Source organism: Pristiophorus japonicus, chromosome 4, assembly GCF_044704955.1.
Source record: "Pristiophorus japonicus isolate sPriJap1 chromosome 4, sPriJap1.hap1, whole genome shotgun sequence".
Classification (NCBI taxonomy): domain Eukaryota; kingdom Metazoa; phylum Chordata; class Chondrichthyes; family Pristiophoridae; genus Pristiophorus; species Pristiophorus japonicus.
The window spans coordinates 96,463,825-96,483,879 of NC_091980.1; the positions used below are offsets into that span (position 1 = coordinate 96,463,825).

The 20,055-nt window shown below is 44.5% G+C and overlaps 1 protein-coding gene across 3 annotated transcripts in view; it reads left to right on the plus strand.

Moving 5' to 3' along the window:
- The window catches only part of sh3pxd2b (SH3 and PX domains 2B), a 400,707-nt gene that overhangs the window by 319,920 nt on the left and 60,732 nt on the right, over positions 1-20,055 (plus strand). For 2 of the 3 annotated variants that reach the window (XM_070878439.1, XM_070878441.1), the window contains 2 exons: positions 10,931-10,956; positions 13,670-13,711. In XM_070878439.1, coding sequence (XP_070734540.1) covers positions 10,931-10,956; positions 13,670-13,711 — 68 coding nt within the window. The remainder of the gene's footprint in view (positions 1-10,930; positions 10,957-13,669; positions 13,712-20,055) is intronic. The other variant, XM_070878440.1, reaches the window with a different exon arrangement.

The window sequence follows — 20,055 nt, forward strand, 5'->3', positions numbered from 1 at the left end:
CAGGCACAATGAGCTGAATAGCCTCCTTCTGTGCTATAATATTCTATATAATTAAATAGCAAAACTTAAAACAGTTTGGGAAGCATTGAATCGAGGATGACTTGCTTCCACGTCAAGACATTTACAGGTGTTTCAATGAAAATTCCAGGTCCCGAACTAAATCTTGAAGGGTGGAAGATGCCTGTGTGTGGATTTTTTTAACATGTGGTGGCCGTTACACAACAGCCACCACTCGAGCTAGGTCTTGGTCCAGTAGCAAGGATTAACCAAGACGACTGGAGACCAGCTCTGCTGCACGGACCTAGTGCGCACACATATCGCAGTGTGCGCTGGCCCGTGCTGCCCCTGGGCCCTTGCCTTTCCTGGGCCCCGAACTTGTGCCTCTCCTGGGCCCCGATCACATCCCTCGACAATCTCTTGCTGCTCCTTCACCCCGGCCTCGCCGCTCCTGCTGTATCTGCCCACGCTCCAATCACTGACCTGGATCTTGGTGAGGTCCCTTTTCACTGCTGTTGCTCTCCTGCTCCAGCACGTGCTGCTCCCTGGAGTGACTTGCCTCCACGCCGCTTAAGGAAGGATATACTTGCATTGGAGGCTGTTGAGAGAAGGTTCAGTTGGTTGATTCCGGAGGTGAGGAGGTTGACTTATGAGGATAGGTTGAGTAGGTTGGCCTACATTGGAGTTCAGAAGAATGAAAGGTGATCTTATTGAAACTTATAAGATAATGAGGGGGCTCGACAAGGTGGATGCAGGGAAGGTATTTCCACTCATAGGGGAAACTAAAACTAGGGGACATAGTCTCAGATTAAGGGGCTGCCCATTTAAAACTGAGAGAAGAAATTTCTTCTCTCAGAGTGTTGTAAATCTGTGGAATTCTCTGCCCTAGAGGGCTGCGGAGGCTGGGTCATTGAATATATTTAAGACGGAGATAGACAGATTTTTGAGCGATAAGGGAGTAAAGGGTTATGGGGAGCGGGCAGGGAAGTGGAGCTAAGTCCATGATCAGAACAGCCATGATCTTATTGAATGGCAGAGCAGGCTCAAGGGGCCAAATGGCCTACTCCTGCTCCTATTTCTTATGTTCTTATTAAAGAGTCGCATCATATGTGGACAGCAAGATATTCCTCCGACAGCAGTACACCTGTAGGAGATTTGTCTGTTTCTCAGCAGGTACCCCAGATGATGTAACGGTGAGACAGTGACCAAGAGTAGGTAAAAATGTGACTGTATTGAATAGTGCAGCATGCCAAAGTGAGAGAACAATTGCATCCAACATATGTACATTATCTCAGAAACCAGTCAAGTCACATTCACAACGAATCATGTGAAACAACAGCTACAACTTGATGAAGAATAAACAACATCACACCAACACCCAACCCTCTACTCACTACCACCACCTCTTTCTCCGCCCCCCACCCCATCGTCCTCTTCATGGCTCTGCCTTCATCACGACGAGCCGCACCCCTGCCTCTCACCGCCTCTGCTCCATGACATTGTGCAGGAGGGCAGTTGGAGCGCTGCTGCCGTGTTCATCTTGGAGAGAATATAGGGGACGAGATGGAAATCGCTGGCATCTCCGGCTCCTCGGGATCTGACGGCCTCGATGGTGTGGGCTCGGAGGGTTGCATGACATGTTCTGAAAGCATCGATTGCCGCATGCCCTCTACAGAGTCGATATTGCGCTCCATCGCACTAATGAGCCGCGACATACTGGCAGTATGTTGCTCAGCAAAGGTGTCGATGCTGGCAGCTATCCCAGCCATGGTCTGCAGCAGATCCCGAGCTAGGTCAACGCTTGTCCTCGACAGCTGACCATTTCCTGAATTGCTGCGAGCCATCCTGCATCCTCATCGGATTGTTGCATGATCCTGGGTGCTTGCGGCTTGGTGGATTTTCCGGCACGGCCTCTGCGCCTCCACCACTTGTTCCTGCTTCGTCCGATTCGAATCCCAAAAAGTCGGACCCCGACACCAATGTTGGCCGAACAGGTGGCACACATGTCAGGAGGCTGGAGTCCACCTCTTGCAGCTCCTCGAACTCAAGTGGTTCGAAGACTGGCACTTCTCCCTCCTGGTCTTCGTGTCTCTGGGTGGCGGAGGTAGATGTGGTGGATATGGGTGATCTTTGGGGCGGGGTGGGGGGGGAGGTGCGGTGGAGGAAGGAACTGGTGTGTTGGGCTGCTGATGGTGTCAAGGTGGAAGGCGTTGATGTCACACACTGCCTCTGGATGACAGAGGTGGATGGGGTGCCTTGCTCGGTGCTGTCCGAATCAACATCTGCAAGTAGAGGACAACATTTAAGCGTATAGCTGGGCGGTGACATTGCTCAAGCTGATATGTGATCCGTAACATTTCACATTCTTACGTCAAGGACTTCCATCGCTACATGAGCACATCATTAATGGCCGACACACAGTGTGTTAAAAGGCATTTGACTTAATATTGCATGACCTTGCATGACATGAGCGTAACACAGACCGGAGATTAGTATAAGCTTACTGTGCTCTAGCACGGGATCTGCAGCACCCTTTGTGGTGGCAAGGGGGTAGTCACCCATCAACGCAAGGCACGCTCCTCCAGGCTAGTCAACTCGATGACATTTTGTGGGCCCCCTCCCGTGCCACTCAGGCTTGATGCGTTGGCTGATCTTTTCTTCTGCAGAAAGAAAAGTTGCAGCCTTTACCCATTCTGCTCATGCAACACACACACACACACAACTGCCACAGAACCTTTTGGAGTAGTACGGGAGTGCAACAATACATGTTTACTCACTCTTGCTGACACCACCACATCGTTCCATCGTTTCCTGCACTGGTCTCCATCCGCAACATGTTGACCACTGAGGACACGGCCTCACCAATCTCCCTCCTAAGGTGTCTATATTGGGGTGGTGGAGGCTTGCCACGATCATCCCGGGTGAGGTCTTTATAATAGCACTCCACCTGAGATACAAGTTCCTCCAGCTCCTCCTCAGTAAACCAGGGAGCTCTGGGCTTCCCTCCATCAGACATCCTGGAAGCTTTTTTTGCACTCATTATAACTTTCCTAGATAGATGGCTGATGATGATTTTGTTTCTCTCTCTCCAAATATGATCTCCCTGCAATTGGCAGGTGCAAGTGAGTACATAGCTTTTATGTGAATGCGCAGCTGTACCATCAGCCCCAATCGCGGCAAAATGATGTCATCGCCCACAAGAAACTACCTCCCCCAAAAAATTGCAAACCTCGCGCATGCATGGTGCACAGCCTCCGATGTTTGCTGAGTCGAGAGGCCTGCACCTACCGCCCACTGCTGCTCACACCCGCCGACTCCCGCTGCCTGCTGCTGCTGCCGACAGAACTGCGGCAAAACTCCCGCCCAACTGGCAACAGCGGGCGGCAAAAACTGAAGTTCTGCCCGGGGACCGGCGAGAAATGGGCGAGCTTTAGCTCTGACCAAGTTCGGGCCCATAGTCATTTCTAATGAGAAAAAAATGGCACAAAAATGTGACAATGGGAAGTAAGGTTTTGCAGACAGAGCATGCACAGATGTAACAGTTTTAATATATAATCTTAAAATCTTACCGAGGTCTTGCACTCCAATGGAAAACTCCAGCTTTAATATTTCCTATCAGAATTCCAATGTTAGAATGCCCATATTATAATGTTTACATAGATTTTTAAATGTTTTTTTGCAGCACAAGTGGCAGTTCAGTAGGAATTGTAATGGTAATCTTTTTTTCAAAAATATACTTTATTCATATAAAATTTTCACAATACACTGGAAAATAATTCAATACCTTGTGGTCAGCAATTCCATACAATTCATTTGGATGCTGACAGCAGTTCCATACAATGCACTAGCGTGCATTTCATTTCAAGGTACAGTTTAGTACAATCCGTAAATCATGTTACATGTAGTACTGTGCAAATAAGGGTATTACATGGAGCAGATAAGAACAGGTTTACATTACATTACATTATATTACATTCCAGGATACATTTCAATACCGATCACGAATCACGTTACATGTAGCACTATGCAGATGAAAGCAGTACATGGAACGGATGAGAATACATTTACATTTCTTTACAAGTTACTAAACAGTGCAGAGACTTTCATTATATATGGCACAACACAGGTGTTTTTCAATACATGGTGCTCTATGTGTACAAACAGATTAGCAAGTACAGCCTGAGGATTTACCGTGGCGGAAGGGCCTTAAACTGTGGCTTTTCCCCATCGTGCCTTTGCAGCGACTGCACCAACCTTTAGTGTGTCCCTCAGCACATACTCCTGGATCTTGGATTGCGCCAGTCTGCAACACTCAGCCATGGACATCTCCTTGCTCTGGAAGACCAGCAAGTTTCGGGAAGACCAAAATGCGTCTTTCACCGAGTTGATGGATCTCCAGCAGCGGTGTGCGTCCCTGGGAACAGTCCTCAGAGCACAGAGTCCTGTGTTACGGGATGAACCTCGACAGCAACCACTGCATCTCCTTCCAGACCTGCCTTGCAAAACGGCAATCCCGAAGGAGATGGATGACAGTCTCGTCCGCACCATAGCCGACTCGGGGTCAGAGTGCCGTGTCTCTGAAACCCCAGCTGTGCATGAAGGATCTGACGGGTAGGGTGCTTCTCACCACCAACCAAGCTATGATTTGGTGCTTGTGTGAAAGCTCTGGTGATGAGACATTGTGCCAAACGAGTTTGACAGTCTGTTCGGGGAACTGCCTGACAGGATCCATCATCTCCTTCTTCCATAGGCATCCAGGACCTTGCATGCTGACCACTGCTTTATGGCCTTGTGGTCAAAGGTGTTTTTCTTGAAAAACGTTTCCACGAAGGACAGGTGGGCAGGCATGGTCCAACTGGTTGGAGCGTTCCGCGGCAGCCTGGCCAGACCCATCCTTCGCAACACCGGAGACAGATAGAATCTCAGCACGTAGTGACACTTGGTGTTTGCGTACGAAGAGTCTATGCTCAGCTTGATGCAGCCGCACACAAAAGTGGCCATCAGGATGAGGACCACATTTGGAATGTTCTTTCCTCCCTTGTCCAGAGATTTATACATCGTGTCTCTGCGGACACGGTCCATTTTCGATCTCCAGACGAAATGGAAGACGGCTCGGGTGACTGCCACGGCACAGGAGCGGGATATGGGCCAGACCTGTACCACATTCAACAACACCTAGAGCACCTCACTCCTGATGACCAGGCTCTTTCCCACAATGGAGAGGGAGCGCAGCCTCCACCATCCCAGTTTATGTTTAGCTTTAGCGATACGCTCCTTCCAGTTTTTGGTGCACGCCCCGTCCGCTCCAAACCATATTCCCAACATCTTCAGGTAATCTGACTTAACGGTGAAGGGAATAAAGGATCGGTCGGCCCAGCTTCCAAAGAACATGGCCTCGCTTTTGCTGTGATTAACTTTCGCCCCCGAGGCCAGTTCAAACTGGTCGCAGATTGTGAGCAATCTGCGGACCGACTATGGATCCGAGTAAAAGACGGCGACGTCGTCCATGTTCAGGGAGGTCTTGACCTGAACGCCTCCGCTGCCTGGGATTGTCACCCCTCTAATGCCCGCATCCTTCCTGATTGATTCGGCAAAGGGCTCTATACAGCATACAAACAAAACAGAGGAGAGAGGACAGCCTTGCCTGACTCCAGATCTGAAAGCATTCAGTTTCCCACCCGTTGATTAGAACTGTGCAATTGATGTCTGTGTAGAGCAGTTGGATCCAATTGCAGATACCCTCCCCAAACCCCATCTTGGAGAGCACATCCATCAGGTATGTGTGCGATATCCTGTCAAAGGCCTTCTCCTGATCCAAGCTGATTAAACAGGTGTCCACCCTACTGTCCCGCACGTAGGCGATCGCATCCCTGAGTAGCGCGAGGCTATCGGAGATCTTCCTGCTGGGACAGCGCAGGTCTGGTCCGGGTGGATCACCAGCTCCAGAGCAGACTTGACCCTGTTTGCGATGACCTTGGACAGGATCTTGTAGTCCACATTGAGTGGCGAAAAGGGCCGCCAGTTTTTGATTTCCTCCCTCTCCCCCTTGTGCTTGTAGATGAGGGTGATGATGCCTTTCCTCATTGATTCTGACATGCTGCCGGCCAGAAGCATACCCCCGTACACTTCCAGCAGGTCTGGCCTATCCAGTCCCACAGAGCCGAATACAACTCGACCGGTAGGCCGTCACTTCCGGGAGTTTTACTCATCTCGAGGGACTGGACGGCCTTTGTCAGCTCATTCAGAGTTAGCGGGTGGTCCAGACTCTCCCGCTCACTGTCGTCTAAGACCTCCGAGATAGATGACAGGAAAGACTGGGAACTTACCTGTAACAACTCTTAGCCACATCAGCATGTGTTGCTGTACAACTGCTGATCTCCTACAGTTTCTTCTGTACATAATGAGCATCATGTGGCCCTGTGAATATATTATGAATTTTTTTTTAAGTAAATAATCCTCTTTAAAATTTGATATCTAAGATGTTGTTGTGCTGGAAGCTGAATTTTCACATATCTCCTGCCACAACTACCATATTAAAAACATAGGAACATAAGAAATAGGAGCAGGAGTAGACCATTTGGCCCCTCGAACCTGCTCCATCATTTAATAAGATCATGGCTGATCTGATCATGAGCTCAACTCCACTTCCCCATAACCCTTATCGCTCAAAAATCTGTCTATCTCCGCCTTAAATATATTCAATGACCCAGCCTCCACAGCATTCTGGGGCAGAGAATTCCACAGATTTACAACCTCTGAGAGAAGAAATTCCTCCTCATCTCAGTTTTAAATGGGTGACACCTTATTCCAAAACTATGCCCCCTAGTTCTAGATTCCCCCATGAGTGGAAACATCCTCTCTGCATCTACCTTGTTGAGACCCCTCTTTATCTTATATATCTCAATAAGATCACCTGAACTCCAATGAGTACAGGCCAAACCTGTTCAACCTTTCTTAATAAGTCAACCCCTTTATCTCAGAAATCAACCAAGTGTACTTTATCTGAACTGCCTCCAATGCAAGTATATCCTTCCTTAAATAAGGAGACCAAAACTGTATGCAGTACTCCAGGTGTGGCCTCACCAATACCCTATACAGTTGTAGCAGGACTTCTCTGCTTTTATACTCCATTCCCCTTGCATTAAAGGCTAACATTCCATTTGTCTTCCCTGATTACTTGCTGTACCTGCTTACTAATTTTTTGTGTCTCATGCACAAGGACCCCCAGGTCCCTCTGTACTGCAGCATTTTGTAATTTTTCTCCATTTAAATAACAATTTGTTTTTTAAATTTTTTCGGCCAAAGTGGATAACCTCACACATTTCCATATTATACTCCTTCTGCCAAATATTTGCCCACTCACTTAGCCTGTCTATACCCCTTTGCAGATTTTTTGTGTCCTCCTCACAACTTGCTTTCCCACCCATTTTTCTATCATCAGCAAACTTGGCTACATTACATTCGGTCCCTTTATCCAAGTCATTTTTATAGATTGTAAATAGTTGAGGCCCCAGCACCAATCCCTGTGGCACCCCACTAGTTACTGTTTGCCAACCGGAAAATGACTCATTTATCCTGACTCTCTGTTTTCTGTTAGTTAACCAATCCTCTATCCATGCTAATATATTATCCCCAACCCTGTGAACTTTCATCTTGTGCAGTAACCTTTTATATGGCCCCTTATCGAATGCCTTCTGGAAATCCAAATATACTACACTTACCTGTTCCCCCTTATCCATCCTGTTCATTACATCCTCAAAGAACTCCAGCAAATTTGTCAAACATGATTTCCCTTTCATAAAACAATGCTGACTTTGCTTGACTAAATTATGCTTTTCCGAATGTCCTGCTACTGCATCCTTATTAACGGATTCCAACTCCAGCATTTTCCCAACAACAGATGTTAGGCTAACTGGAACATTTTCCATGCTGAATCTGTCCCACCCTTAAGGTAGCTTCCAGGGCTCAAAGGCCTGGCTTGAACTCTGGCATCCAGTCCTGGTATGCTGCCACACACAGCAGCTCTGGCTTTCAATGATTGAACAGGGTATCCGCTCCCCCAGTACATGCCCCAAATCTGACTTCTGATTGCTGAACAAAGCCTGTGATCATAATTGTCCTGTAGTCTCGAACCCCACTGGTTTATCATGTCCTGATCCCCCCCCCCACCCACACCCCCCCATTAAATAAATGGCTCCCACTTCCTTAATAAATAAATCAATCATGCCAGCACTGTCCCCCCCCCCCCGTATTAAATAAATCACTGCCTACTGTTAAAATAAATAAATAATTTGCCATCTAATACGGATGGTCTTCATCCCAGTGTACCACAATACAAACAGTAAGTGTAACGCCAACAGAACCCAACTCAACACAAGCTCAACAAACCCAAAGAATCCACCCTGAAGCACATTATAGAGGACAACATAAAACCAGTTATGAAAACCATCTCACACCAGTCAATGGCAAGGGGGCCGAATTTGGTGCAGGTTGCGCGCACAGCTGCCGAGGATCCGCTGGAAATGTATGTTTTCTGGGCGATTCCTCCGGAACCGCCCATCTCCCGTCCAGGTTCCACCCGGCGCGAGATTGGTCACGGAGGGAACCGCTGGCGTGATGTCATGTCGCCCGCCCATGCCGGATGCTGCAAATAAGCCATTTTGGTGAGTGATGCTGGCCTCATATCGACCTGCCGCCCGCCAGAACAACCGCTCGCAAAAAGCAGCTCTCACCTGGCCATGAGTTGGGCAGCAGGAAGAAGGGCTCCGAGTGCTGCAGTGCTGCACGTCGCGGCTATGGTGCAGCTGCTGGACCATCCTGAGTGGGACTGCTGGAAAAAAGTTAGATGGATGTTGCTTTACTTTATTGATGATGGTCATGTTTAATTTTGTTGTGATAAAGGCGACTGAAATGTGTCTCGGCTGATGGAAACATTTTTCTTTGACCTTGCTGAAAGACCTTCATTGAGAAGCCCAATGGATGTGCCACGTTGCACTGATGTGTCGCAACCTCCCTCCCCTTCACTTAAAGGGGAGGGACGCTGCAAGGCCTACGTGGAACTCACTTGGCTACCAGGGAGGGGTTCGACCGGGCTAGTGGCCCAGTACCTAAGAGGGGATGCCTGGCCAAACCAGCGGCTGCAATTGTCGAGCCAATTCAGGAGTTGGCCAACAATTACAACAAAATGGCGGCCACACCGCTCGGCCACTGGGAGCTTCTCGTCACACGAAGCTGTCGGGGTTTCCGATTGGCGGCGGCTGCGCTCCCAGGGGGAAATTCCCCCTGCGGGGAAGAAAAGGGGTCACCGACGGGCGGTGAGAGGTCAGTGCGCAGCCGACGAGGGGTCAGAGCGCCGGGTGGGAGGAAACGCAGGGCGCTGCGAAACCCGTTCCCGTCTCCACCGGTCGGAAAGGCCTTACTGCCCCATTACCGAGAAGCGGTAACGGGCCTTAAAGAAGGGGGCAAATTCCACCCCTTAGTTAGTTCTGATAAAGGATCCACACTTGGAAATTCAACCCATCTTTACTATTTTAGGATCAGACAACACAACACTGATAGAACCAGAACAGGATAAGTGTTTAAAAAACAAATAAAAAGCCCAGAATAAAGTGAAATTGCAGTTTTACTAAAAGTTCTGCACTGGTGCAACAAACGTGTTCAATTTTGAATTTAAATATTCTAAATCTGTGAACTCTCTAATAAAGTCAAAATGAGCACATAGCACTTTTCGACATTAGCCTTTCCTATTAAAACTGGTTTGAATTTGTCTTTGTTTCCTGTCTGGCTCTGACAGATTGCAGTGTATCTTGATATATATTAAGGGGCTTGTTTTGGACAGACTGAGCTTAACTTTGGACAGAACTTCGATAGTAATTTGGTTTTGCAGTATATGAGCCATACTATTAAAAGTGGAAAAAAATCAAAAATGCTGGCTGATGAACAATGGAAAATATACTACATTGTATCTGCCAAAAAGACCGTTGAAGCTATTTTAAATCCAATTTTTCTCCTATTTCCCCTCCTTGCCATTAGTAGTTTTTATAGAATCAGGCAGCACTGGATAAGCCTTGTGTATATGGGGGTGGGGGGGAGGTGGTGGGGGGCTGGAATTGAACCTGAAAAGATATTTTTTTAAATATCAATAATAACTTGTATTTATATAGCGCCTTTAACGTAGTGAAACGCCCCAAGGCACTTCACAGGAGCACTGAGATAAAAATTTAACACCAAGCTGCATAAGTAGAAATTAGCGCAGATTGGTCAAAGAGGTATGTTTTAAGGAGTGTCTTGGAGGAGGAAAGGGAGATAGAGAGGCAGAGAGGTTTAGGCAGGGAGTTCCAGAGCTTGGGCCTTTGGCAACAGAAGACACGGCCACCAATAGTTGTGGATTATAATCCGGGATGCTCATCCAACTGGTAAGTATATCTTAAAAAAATATATATTATATATATCGGAAAATTCTTTGTGCAGGAAATATCTCCTCACCTTTCCTTTTCCATTAATTTTCAATCAATTTTGAGAATTGTCAGATTCCCTTTGTGGTACCTCCAGCTCAATACTTGTCAGCATATCTCTGTCTAATCTATCTATGTGCCACTGGCTGCCCATTAAATAGTCAGATCGCAGGTTGGCAGGCAACCACAGTTCCTTCGGCCTGTCCACTGAGCAGCCTATGGCAAAGTAGCGGGAATTCTTTCAACTGCACTTTTATGGAAATTAGATCATTATTAATTTTAAAAAGATTGCAACTGTTGGCAGTAGAATAATAATACTAGTGATTGTACTATTAATAATGAGATATTAAGCATATTTTGCCTTTAACTTCCACAAAATGTTTTTTTTTAAACTAGAGGTTGAAATCTGTCTTTTAAACCATAACTGCTGTAACTAAACACACTTCATTCACTCATTAATAAATTCATTTTTCTTCTAGGGAACCAATTGGAAAGAAGAAATCTGGTAAGCAGCATTTCATTGAATTATCCGTATGCTAGTTGTCCGTAACTAAAACTATTTTAATTTATTTGGCTAGGAGGGATCTTAAAAATGTAATTTAAGTCTTCTATGTATACTCCGTAAATTGCAGTTTACCGTGACATTTTGTGAATTGGTAAAGCGCTTTTTTACTAACTTAGCCACAAATTATACCAATATATAAAGAGGATTTAAAAAAAATCCATAGATAATATCCTTTGTGTAGCATACATATGGCAGGATGGTGAGAAATTCTAAAGACCAGTTTAAAGAATTGCTCATGGGAAAACCAACCTGGTACAAGTGGTAACAGGATCCGTGACAACTTGCCATGTACAAAAAACCTTGCTAGAAGCTGTACAAAGGTATGGGCAAGAGAAGATTTAGACTAGATTTTATGTATGGAAGTCAAACTCTGAATATTCAGCTGAATAAAAAAATCAGCAAAATTGTTCAAAACAATGAAAGCAAGTAATTAAATAGTGGGGCAAAACATAAGAATTAGGAACAGGAGTAGGCCATTTAGCCCCTCGAGCCTGCTATAATGACAGTTTAGCCAGGGAAGAGTGATCAACCTAATGACTGTCCCAAAGATTATATGATCCTGTTTCAGATATTCTGAACAGACTGTACTGGGACTTCTCAAGGAAAAGGAAAGGTTAAATAGCTGGATAACAGCACTGATCAAATTAAGAACTAAGCATGAGCCAACAGGAAGGATTCTCGGCCATGGAACAGACCTTGGGAAGAGACTAGTAATGGTGAATTGTCTTGGCCAATTCCTAAGTTAATTGTAAATTGTGTTTTCTCAAACAATGCTATGGGGAATGATCATTTTAATAAGCACAAATCTAACTTTGGGATGTGCATTGCTCTTATCACTTGTGTGACAGTCATTTCTGAAATTAACGGCGATCTGCAGTAACAGATTTTCTGGAAGGTATGGGTTAACTTTCAAATTACCAGAACATCTAGATCCAAGATGGGTAGCCCTTATCCATCCCTAGCACCACAAATAGGACTCTGTGTGAGTCATCTAATCAGTTTAATTTGCACAAAGCTAAAATGAATCACGCAAAATATAGAGCTAGAAGATACAAGTGGGTTTTAGAGATATGTACTGTGTGTTCTCATGCAGCGTCTGGGTTTCAATTGATTCATTTTAGATTGTTGAGGTAGTCTCTGTGTGCATTTACATAATAATTGTGGTGTTGATGCAAAGCAATTTTGCAGTTTTGTAATGTAAATCCAGAGTTAGGGCTTGACCTGACTGGAGTGAAGAAGTGTGATACTTCCCTCTCCTGGTCAGGTCCCTACTCTGGATTTGCATCATAAGTTAATGCAAAACCCCTTCTCATTGATGCTACCATTGCAGTGTAAATGTACCCTCTGTTGGACTGAGGCTCCTGAATTTGCTCGTTCAGCTGTCTATTTGGTGTAAGAATAAGTAATAGCAAAGTTCTGGCAAGACTTCCTGTAGAAGTTCCAAAGATGCCATTGAGCAAACATTTGAAACCGTGTAATCCACTAAAATAAAATGTGGGTGGGGTAGCTACCCAAATGGGAACAAATGTTAAAACATCTGATGGGAAAGTTATTAACAGTCTTCCATCTCTATCTGTGTATAATACTGAATGACAATTGTTATGGTTGAACATGACGATAAGAGAGATTGAAGAAGGAGAGGGATTCATCCATGTGGAGGCCACAAAATGGACCAACCAAATCTGAGGGATCAGGATGGATACAATGCAATGAGGGAAATATGTTTATTTTCTTAAAAACATTGGGGGTAATCTGGAGGAGCAGATCGCCCTCCCATTATAGAACATGCTAGAGTGTTATCTCATTGAAATCAATGGGATAGAAATCAAGTGGGCCTACAACAGGCAGGCGATCCACACCTCCAGATTACCATTCAAGAGGTGAATATTACCCCTATTAAACAGTTCTCAGGAAAGATTCATTGACAAGGTACTTTTCCTCATAAAGAAATTCATCTGCAACATATGGAAAACAGGAATAATTTGGTTTGTCATCTCAGAAGATTGTGCTGTATATTGAAAAATGCATAATTTTCTCCATATTTTGGAAATGAGGTGACCAACCATGTCATTCATGTCGGCAGAAGAGACAAACCATAGGAAAGCACTAAAACTATGAGGTAAAGCAATGAAAAATCCTTAAATAAAGCTACAGCTCCACTGACACAAATCGGTCAAAAATAGCTAAAAGTTGAATTGATAGCAAAAGAAAATTCTACTCATGGTACAGATAGTGCAAACCTTTACACTCGATGCATGTTCCCACATTTGGTTCTTCAGACTGGTCATTCGAAACTCCATCTTGATGTGTTTGGAGCATATGTAGGTCCTCGACCAGAGTTAAAATTTCTATTCCCTTAGAGCAGTATTGTATCGTACCAGTGTTAGAGAAAAAAAGTTAACATGGTTTCTGTGTAGCTGATGTATGTACAATAAAATAGGTTTTTTTATGTATCATATGAACAGGTTGGCAAAACAAGCTATGAGTTTTGAATTCCTGTGTTCAATAAATAAATTATACAGATATATGAGAGAACAAGAGAGAGACAGGGTAAATTCTACAACATTGCACTTTCTCAACATCTCAGTTCAAAACCTTTTAAAAAATGATTTCATTTTCCTCACATGTACTTTCATTCATTTTCCTTCATTAGGGCTTGCAATAATCCAGAGAACGGCATCGTTTCTAAAGAGAGGTATTAGAGAAACTCGCTTGGCCATAATTTAACTGATCCTTAACATTGCTGGATGGTCTTAAACCATAATGATTTTGGACCATGCAGCCTGCAGATTGGCAGTGGATGGGGCCAGCTTAATGCTAAATGCGGTGTGGTTCATGCATGCTCAGTACCTTTGTATTCTTGATTAAACATGGATTAATTTGGGGCTGAATATGTTCTTTCACTTCATTCGACTGTCTTCTTGGTAGGGCTCACTCAAAAACTGCTACATACAAGTTTTTTTTTATAATAATACAGGTGCACTGTTATTCAAGTAATCATATATTAACCCTTTCACTGGCACAAAACAATATGGAAAGTAAATTTCTCAATTTTAAACAATGCTAAATTTTTGTGGCACATATCCAATTTGAAATGCTTGTCATTCCCATTGTGTAATTTGTTTAAAAAAAAATCTAAATCGCAAACAAAAAAAAGTTTGGATATGATTTTGTAGCACCTCATTGTAACTGGAGGAAACATGTGGCCTGTAAGAGGGTTATTCAACAGCAGTGGATTTAAACTACACTTAATCCAAGTACAGTAGTTACTTGGAACTGTCTGTCTCACCTTGTCATCACTGAGTCCACAACTTTATTTTCACACCACTCTTCACAGAATTGTTGTTGATGTATGTGAACCACTGGCTTACTCCACGGTGGGTGACACAGTTACGTCCTTTTGTCATGTGCCATGGTTTTGATTGGCACCAGATGTGTTTTGCTTTTTGATAACTGTTTAAATGCAAATATGTTTTAAAAACATACTTGAAACTGGAATAGAAAGACAATATGATCAGGCACAAATGTTATACATATGGTGTATGATGTAAGGCCGAGGAAATGGCAGAAAACAGCAAGTTGTGGTGGAGCAAGGATGAGGTGGATGAGGATTGCATTTATTGTTTGTTTGCTCATCAGTTTTGAATACCAGGTTTCACTAAGACAATGCCTAAGTTTCATTTCTGTATTGTTTCAAAGTGGTTTTGACTAAAATTACAAGGCACACACAAAAATAAGCAACTGAGTAATTGCTGTCAATTATTTCTTGATTGCTGCTTTAGATGTTTTAAAGGGAAATGATGACTTCTATTAAAAAAATGTCTCCATGTATCAATGTACACTGTTTAGAATCCTGAGGAAAATCAGAGATTCAGAACTAACACCTTTGCCTTGATGAAAACAAAATCAATTCAGGATTAAAAATTATAGATATATTCCCCACAAAGCACAATTAAAAAAAGTCAATTTTGTAGTGTAAGACTAAAAGCATTTCAAGAACAATATAGTTCCCAACAATCAGGCATTGCCTAATCTGTTTTAAATTCTGAGGGCTAAAAATTGGTTATAGCCCAGTTTGAGGCAGTGACACCGCCTGGGTGCTAATTTTAGCATCGGGCGATGTTTTCCACCTCCAACCAGGATATTCACTATTAGCGCCCCAACAGTGAAGTGGAGCGCGATGGGAAGTATTCCATCCTACTCTTGGTGCGCTACGGGGCAGTAGTGCTGCAGGGATAATGAAGGTCTGGCGCAAGGAAAACGGCATCCTCGCACCTAAAGGGGAGGTCAACTGGACCATCCGAAAAATGAGAGAAAGTTGAAGGGAGCATTGGAAACATAAGCAGCAGCATGTCAGAACCCACAATCACAGCAATGTTAAAAATATTTTACACTGAACACCAACCTGCTCCTGCTTTATAATATCGCCCGGGAGCTTCCATGGAACGCCTGCTCTCCCTGTCGGCGACAGCGCTAGGCGCTACGGCAGGCGAAAGGAGTGAAGTTCAGGATTGCAGTGCTAATGTTGCACACTCATGACCTCACCAAGTGGTGGCACTAGAGTGCGTGGCGCTAACTGATGCCGCCGCCACTAAACCACCAATGAACTTTGCGGCAGGCACTAACAGCGCGCTCGGGCTAAGTACTTAGCGGCCCACTGGCGCCGCCCTCTGGGCGCTAACAGGTGGTGCTAAGAAAGCAAATATTTAGCCTCGAGTGTTTAGTAAATAGCTTCAGAGTTAAAGAAGCACATTGGGTAATTTAGCAAATGTGTGATCTGTTTTGGAATTTTAAAAACAGGGACAAATAAACCCTTCAATACATATTTTGCAATAGCTCCTTTTGGCTATGATATGAATATCAGACACGACATTGTACTTGGCGTACTGCCCTTTCATCATCAATTTTCTTCTTTTATTTTTCACAAACAACTGAGGTTTCAGACAATGCAAAAAAAAATTGATATTTGGGCATAGTCGTACATTTTTTTAAATACAGCATGTAAAGGAAGGTGTATTGATGGCATAGCTGCGCATATTTATTTGTACAGTAATTTTCTATCATGGGGTTAGGTGGGCAGTTAGACACTGGTGCAATATTGGGCTGAGTCACTTTCCTTATGCATTTGGGAGAGGGGTGGTGGTGTGATTTCATCTTCCATCTGGCAGCAGCTTGCCCGTCTTTTGCGATGGTGGGTTGTGCGGTTCATGAAGGAAGATTTGTAGGGGCCTCCAGAAAGGGGATCCAAACTGCTTTTGTATTTTCCTAGTTCTAGATGGAGGCCTGTATATTACACATATTCATATGTCTATGGTGATAAGGAACGGTGGAAGCAATACATCATATTGCCACTAGTAGAGAAGGTTAAGGGAAGATTTAATAGAGGTGTTCAAAATCATGATGGGTCTTGATGAAGGGAATAAGGAGAAACTGTTTTCAGTGGCTGAATGGTTGGTAACCAGAGGACATAAATTTAAGGGGCTGGATATTAGATCGATTCGGGGAGGGAGCGGGGGAGGGGGAGGGGGGGCGCGCTGTTTTGAGGTCAGGAAGTACGGGTTTCCCAAAAGTTCTGCAATTTTTAGGCCGGCTGCTGGTCTGGCAGGAAATCCTGCAACATAAGGCTGCAGCCAAACTAGGCTGAGTGCAGGTAGGTCTAGTGGGGAGGATGGGAGAGATCATGGGGGTGGGAGGGAGGAGGGGCTGGTGGTCAGGCGGCTCGATCATGGATGGATGGGGGGGCGGGCAGATGGTGGCCGGGAGGTGGGGTGCGGGGGTGGGGTCCGATCGCAGAGGTAGGGTGTTTACTGGGAAACTTGTTGGGCCTGGAGTAAACACTCCTGCTCCTCCTGGCCCACAAGCAGTGCAGTAAAGGCACTTACCTCATGGATTCAGTCCTTCTCATCTCCTTTCACCTGCCGGGAAACACGGCCTACTGTGGTTAAAAATAGAATCACGTTAAAATGAAGGTGCACAGCCTCATTAAAATATTGAAATGACCATCCCACCTCCTGTGAGCAGATTTGTCACCCACCCCTCATTCCCGCCTCCATTAAAACCGGAACTCGGCGGGTTCGAGGCGGCTTGGGTTCCTGTGTCAGATAGTTAACCTCGCACCCGGAACCAAACCTGACGTTTTTAGGGGTTAAAATCCCCCCCAAGGTGATTTTAAAAAAGAGGTGAGATGAGGGGAAATGTTTTTATACAGCGAGTTGTTATGATCTGGAATGCAAACTCGATAATAACTTTCAAAAGGAAATTGGATAAATACTTGAAAGGGAGAATCTTGCAGGGTAATGAGGTGAGGGCATGGGAATGGGACTACTTGAGCAGCTCTATCAAAGAACTGGCACAAGCTTGATGGGCTGATTGGCCGCCTTCTTCTGTATCATTCTAGTAGTGAGTTGTCCGAATCTGAGCATCAGGTGACCCTTGGCATCTCTGGGGATGGGTCCAACAGGTGAGAGAGTGGGTCTGATGAGATGTCAATATTGGCCATAGCCTTTGTGCTATCCCAGATCGTTTCCAGACTGGTTCAACTGGGGTATGACCAGAGATGTGGAGAAACCTGCCAGTCTGACTGCATCTCCAATTTTCATCCAGAGAATGCTGGAATTTGTGAATCTTATATTGGTTGTGGTACTATTGGTGTTTGTTTGATTTGGCTCCTATGCGTTCTACCACTGGGATATCTTTCTTTAAAAAAAAATTCTCATCTATTTCCCCCTCTTTCCTATCATGAAAGAACTGCCTTTTGCCAGGATGCAGTTCCACAGATACTGATAGTCTCACCAGTATCCCGCCTAAATTCTTCATACGTTAAACAAGCTATTTTATCAAGGAGGGTATCATAGCTGAGCCCGAAACCATTCTCACCCAGAGTCCACATACAAACTTTGTCCAGGAGGTGTCATTAGATAGCATCAGGATTGAGAAACCTGGCTGATTCCAACCCCACCCTCCTTCTCAGCCCAAGGATCATCACCATTACTGATAGTAGCTTTTTATTGCAGATTTATTTAACTGAATTTAAATTCCCCAGCTGCCATGGTGGGACTTGAAGTCTTGTTGCCAGATTAGTCCAGGCTTCAGGATTACTAATCCAGTAACATGATCACTATGCTACCGTTCCTGATTATGCTGAGCTAATTTATTTCATCCTTAGTAGAAGTCGAGATACTATAACTAGCTTCAGTATGTAACTACCGGATTGTCGTAAAAACCCATCTGGTTCACAAATGTCCTTTAGGGAAAGAAACCTGCTGTCCTTACCTGGTCTGGCCAATATGTGACCCCAGACCCACCCACAGCAATGTGGTTAAGTCTTGACTTCGCTCTGAAATAGCCTAGCTGTCAAGAAAGCAACGCATCACCACCTTCCCAAAGGCAGTTAGGGATGGACAATAAATGCCAGCCTTGCCAGCGACGACCACATCCCGTGAATTATTAAAAAAATAATGACCTTATGCCATAGAATCAGTCTTGTGAAAGCAAAGCATTGTGGTTATTTACATTACATCTAGGCCTTTTTTGTTTTAACTCTGACTCCATTCTCAAACATGTATATTTATATACATTAGCTGCTTGCAAAAAGCGTGTGTGTCAGTTGATCCTTGTGTAGCTCATGTACAAGTACTCTGGCAGCGATAAGCCGAGAGGATGCAACTTCCCTGTATTGCTGTTAGATATTGTTGCACATGTTTTCATTTAAAATTTATTGCAGGCAATGGACATGTGGTCATGACTCAGATTCTTGATTGAGAGCAGACATCCTTTTTTCCACAGAAAGCATGGCGTCTGCCTTATGATTTGTCCTGGTAACTGCCGGGTAGCAATTTTTATCATTGCCATCTCAGTTTCTCTTTTCCATAGTATTATGCTGTTTTGAAATATGATCAACTGTACATCTCATGAATAACATTTTCCAAACATGTGGCATTAAGATGTTTTAATTATGTACATTTAGAACAGACTTGTTGGTGTCCATTTTGAGGATTCCCTGTTCCCATACAATGCAGAATGAATACAAAAACTATTAGAAATACACTCCTCTTTTCTTCTATTTCCAAAAGCTGCTGACTCTTACTGGGGTATGGATTACAGATTCCGGCACTCTCAGTACCTGGTCACATCATGCATGTATTCAGATAAGTTTTTGATGCCAAGTGAATCAAAACTACAAAGTGTTTTCTTGGTAATCCACACAGCCTGATGATGTCTGAATAAATTAGGTCATCTGTAGGGTTATCCAGGTTAAAGCAAAATTTGCTTACAGTTCAATTAGGGAAATCCACAGGATGTATGGAATCCTAATTCCATAGAGATTCAAGTTGTTCTGTTTCAAACTTTCTAAAGTTTCAATCTCTTAGGCCGGGATTTTACTTACCACGGCGGGTCTGGTGCGGGCGATATCGGTGACAGGTCACGGCCCCACTGCTGGCTCCATCCCGCTGTCCAAAATGAAATTAGTTAATCGGGCTTGTTAAGCCCGGCCATCGCGTTTCCCGGTCCAATTAGAGGATGCAAGTCCGGTGACGTCATTCTTGATGCGTGATGGCCGCATTTCTTTTGACATTTGTGCTGTATTGAGGTGCTGCAAACATTGACGAGCATTGCACAGAAGTGCAGGGCTGCATCCAGGTTCTCCCATAACTCCCTCCATATGCTCATGGAGGGAGTCAGAGCACACAGCCAGGTCCTCTTCCCTTTCGATGGACAGAAGAGACCTTCCCAGGAGACCAAAATAGCCTGGTTGCACATTGTACAGAAGGGCACAAGCAGTGATGTTATCAGGGGGACCATGCTACAGTGGGGCAAAAATTTCAATTCTCTCATTACATCATGAAACATTAGTACAAAGCCAAACTCAACCTCATCCTGCTTGTGCCTCTCATCACATTCCCATCACTCTGCCTCCCTGCCCTACTCCTGCACATAGGTAGCCACTTAGGTGTTTTATCCAATGTTTGCGAAAAGTTTGTATTAATGTGCTGTCAAACATTGAAATCTTTATTTTCAACACTTTCCGGTCTTGGACAG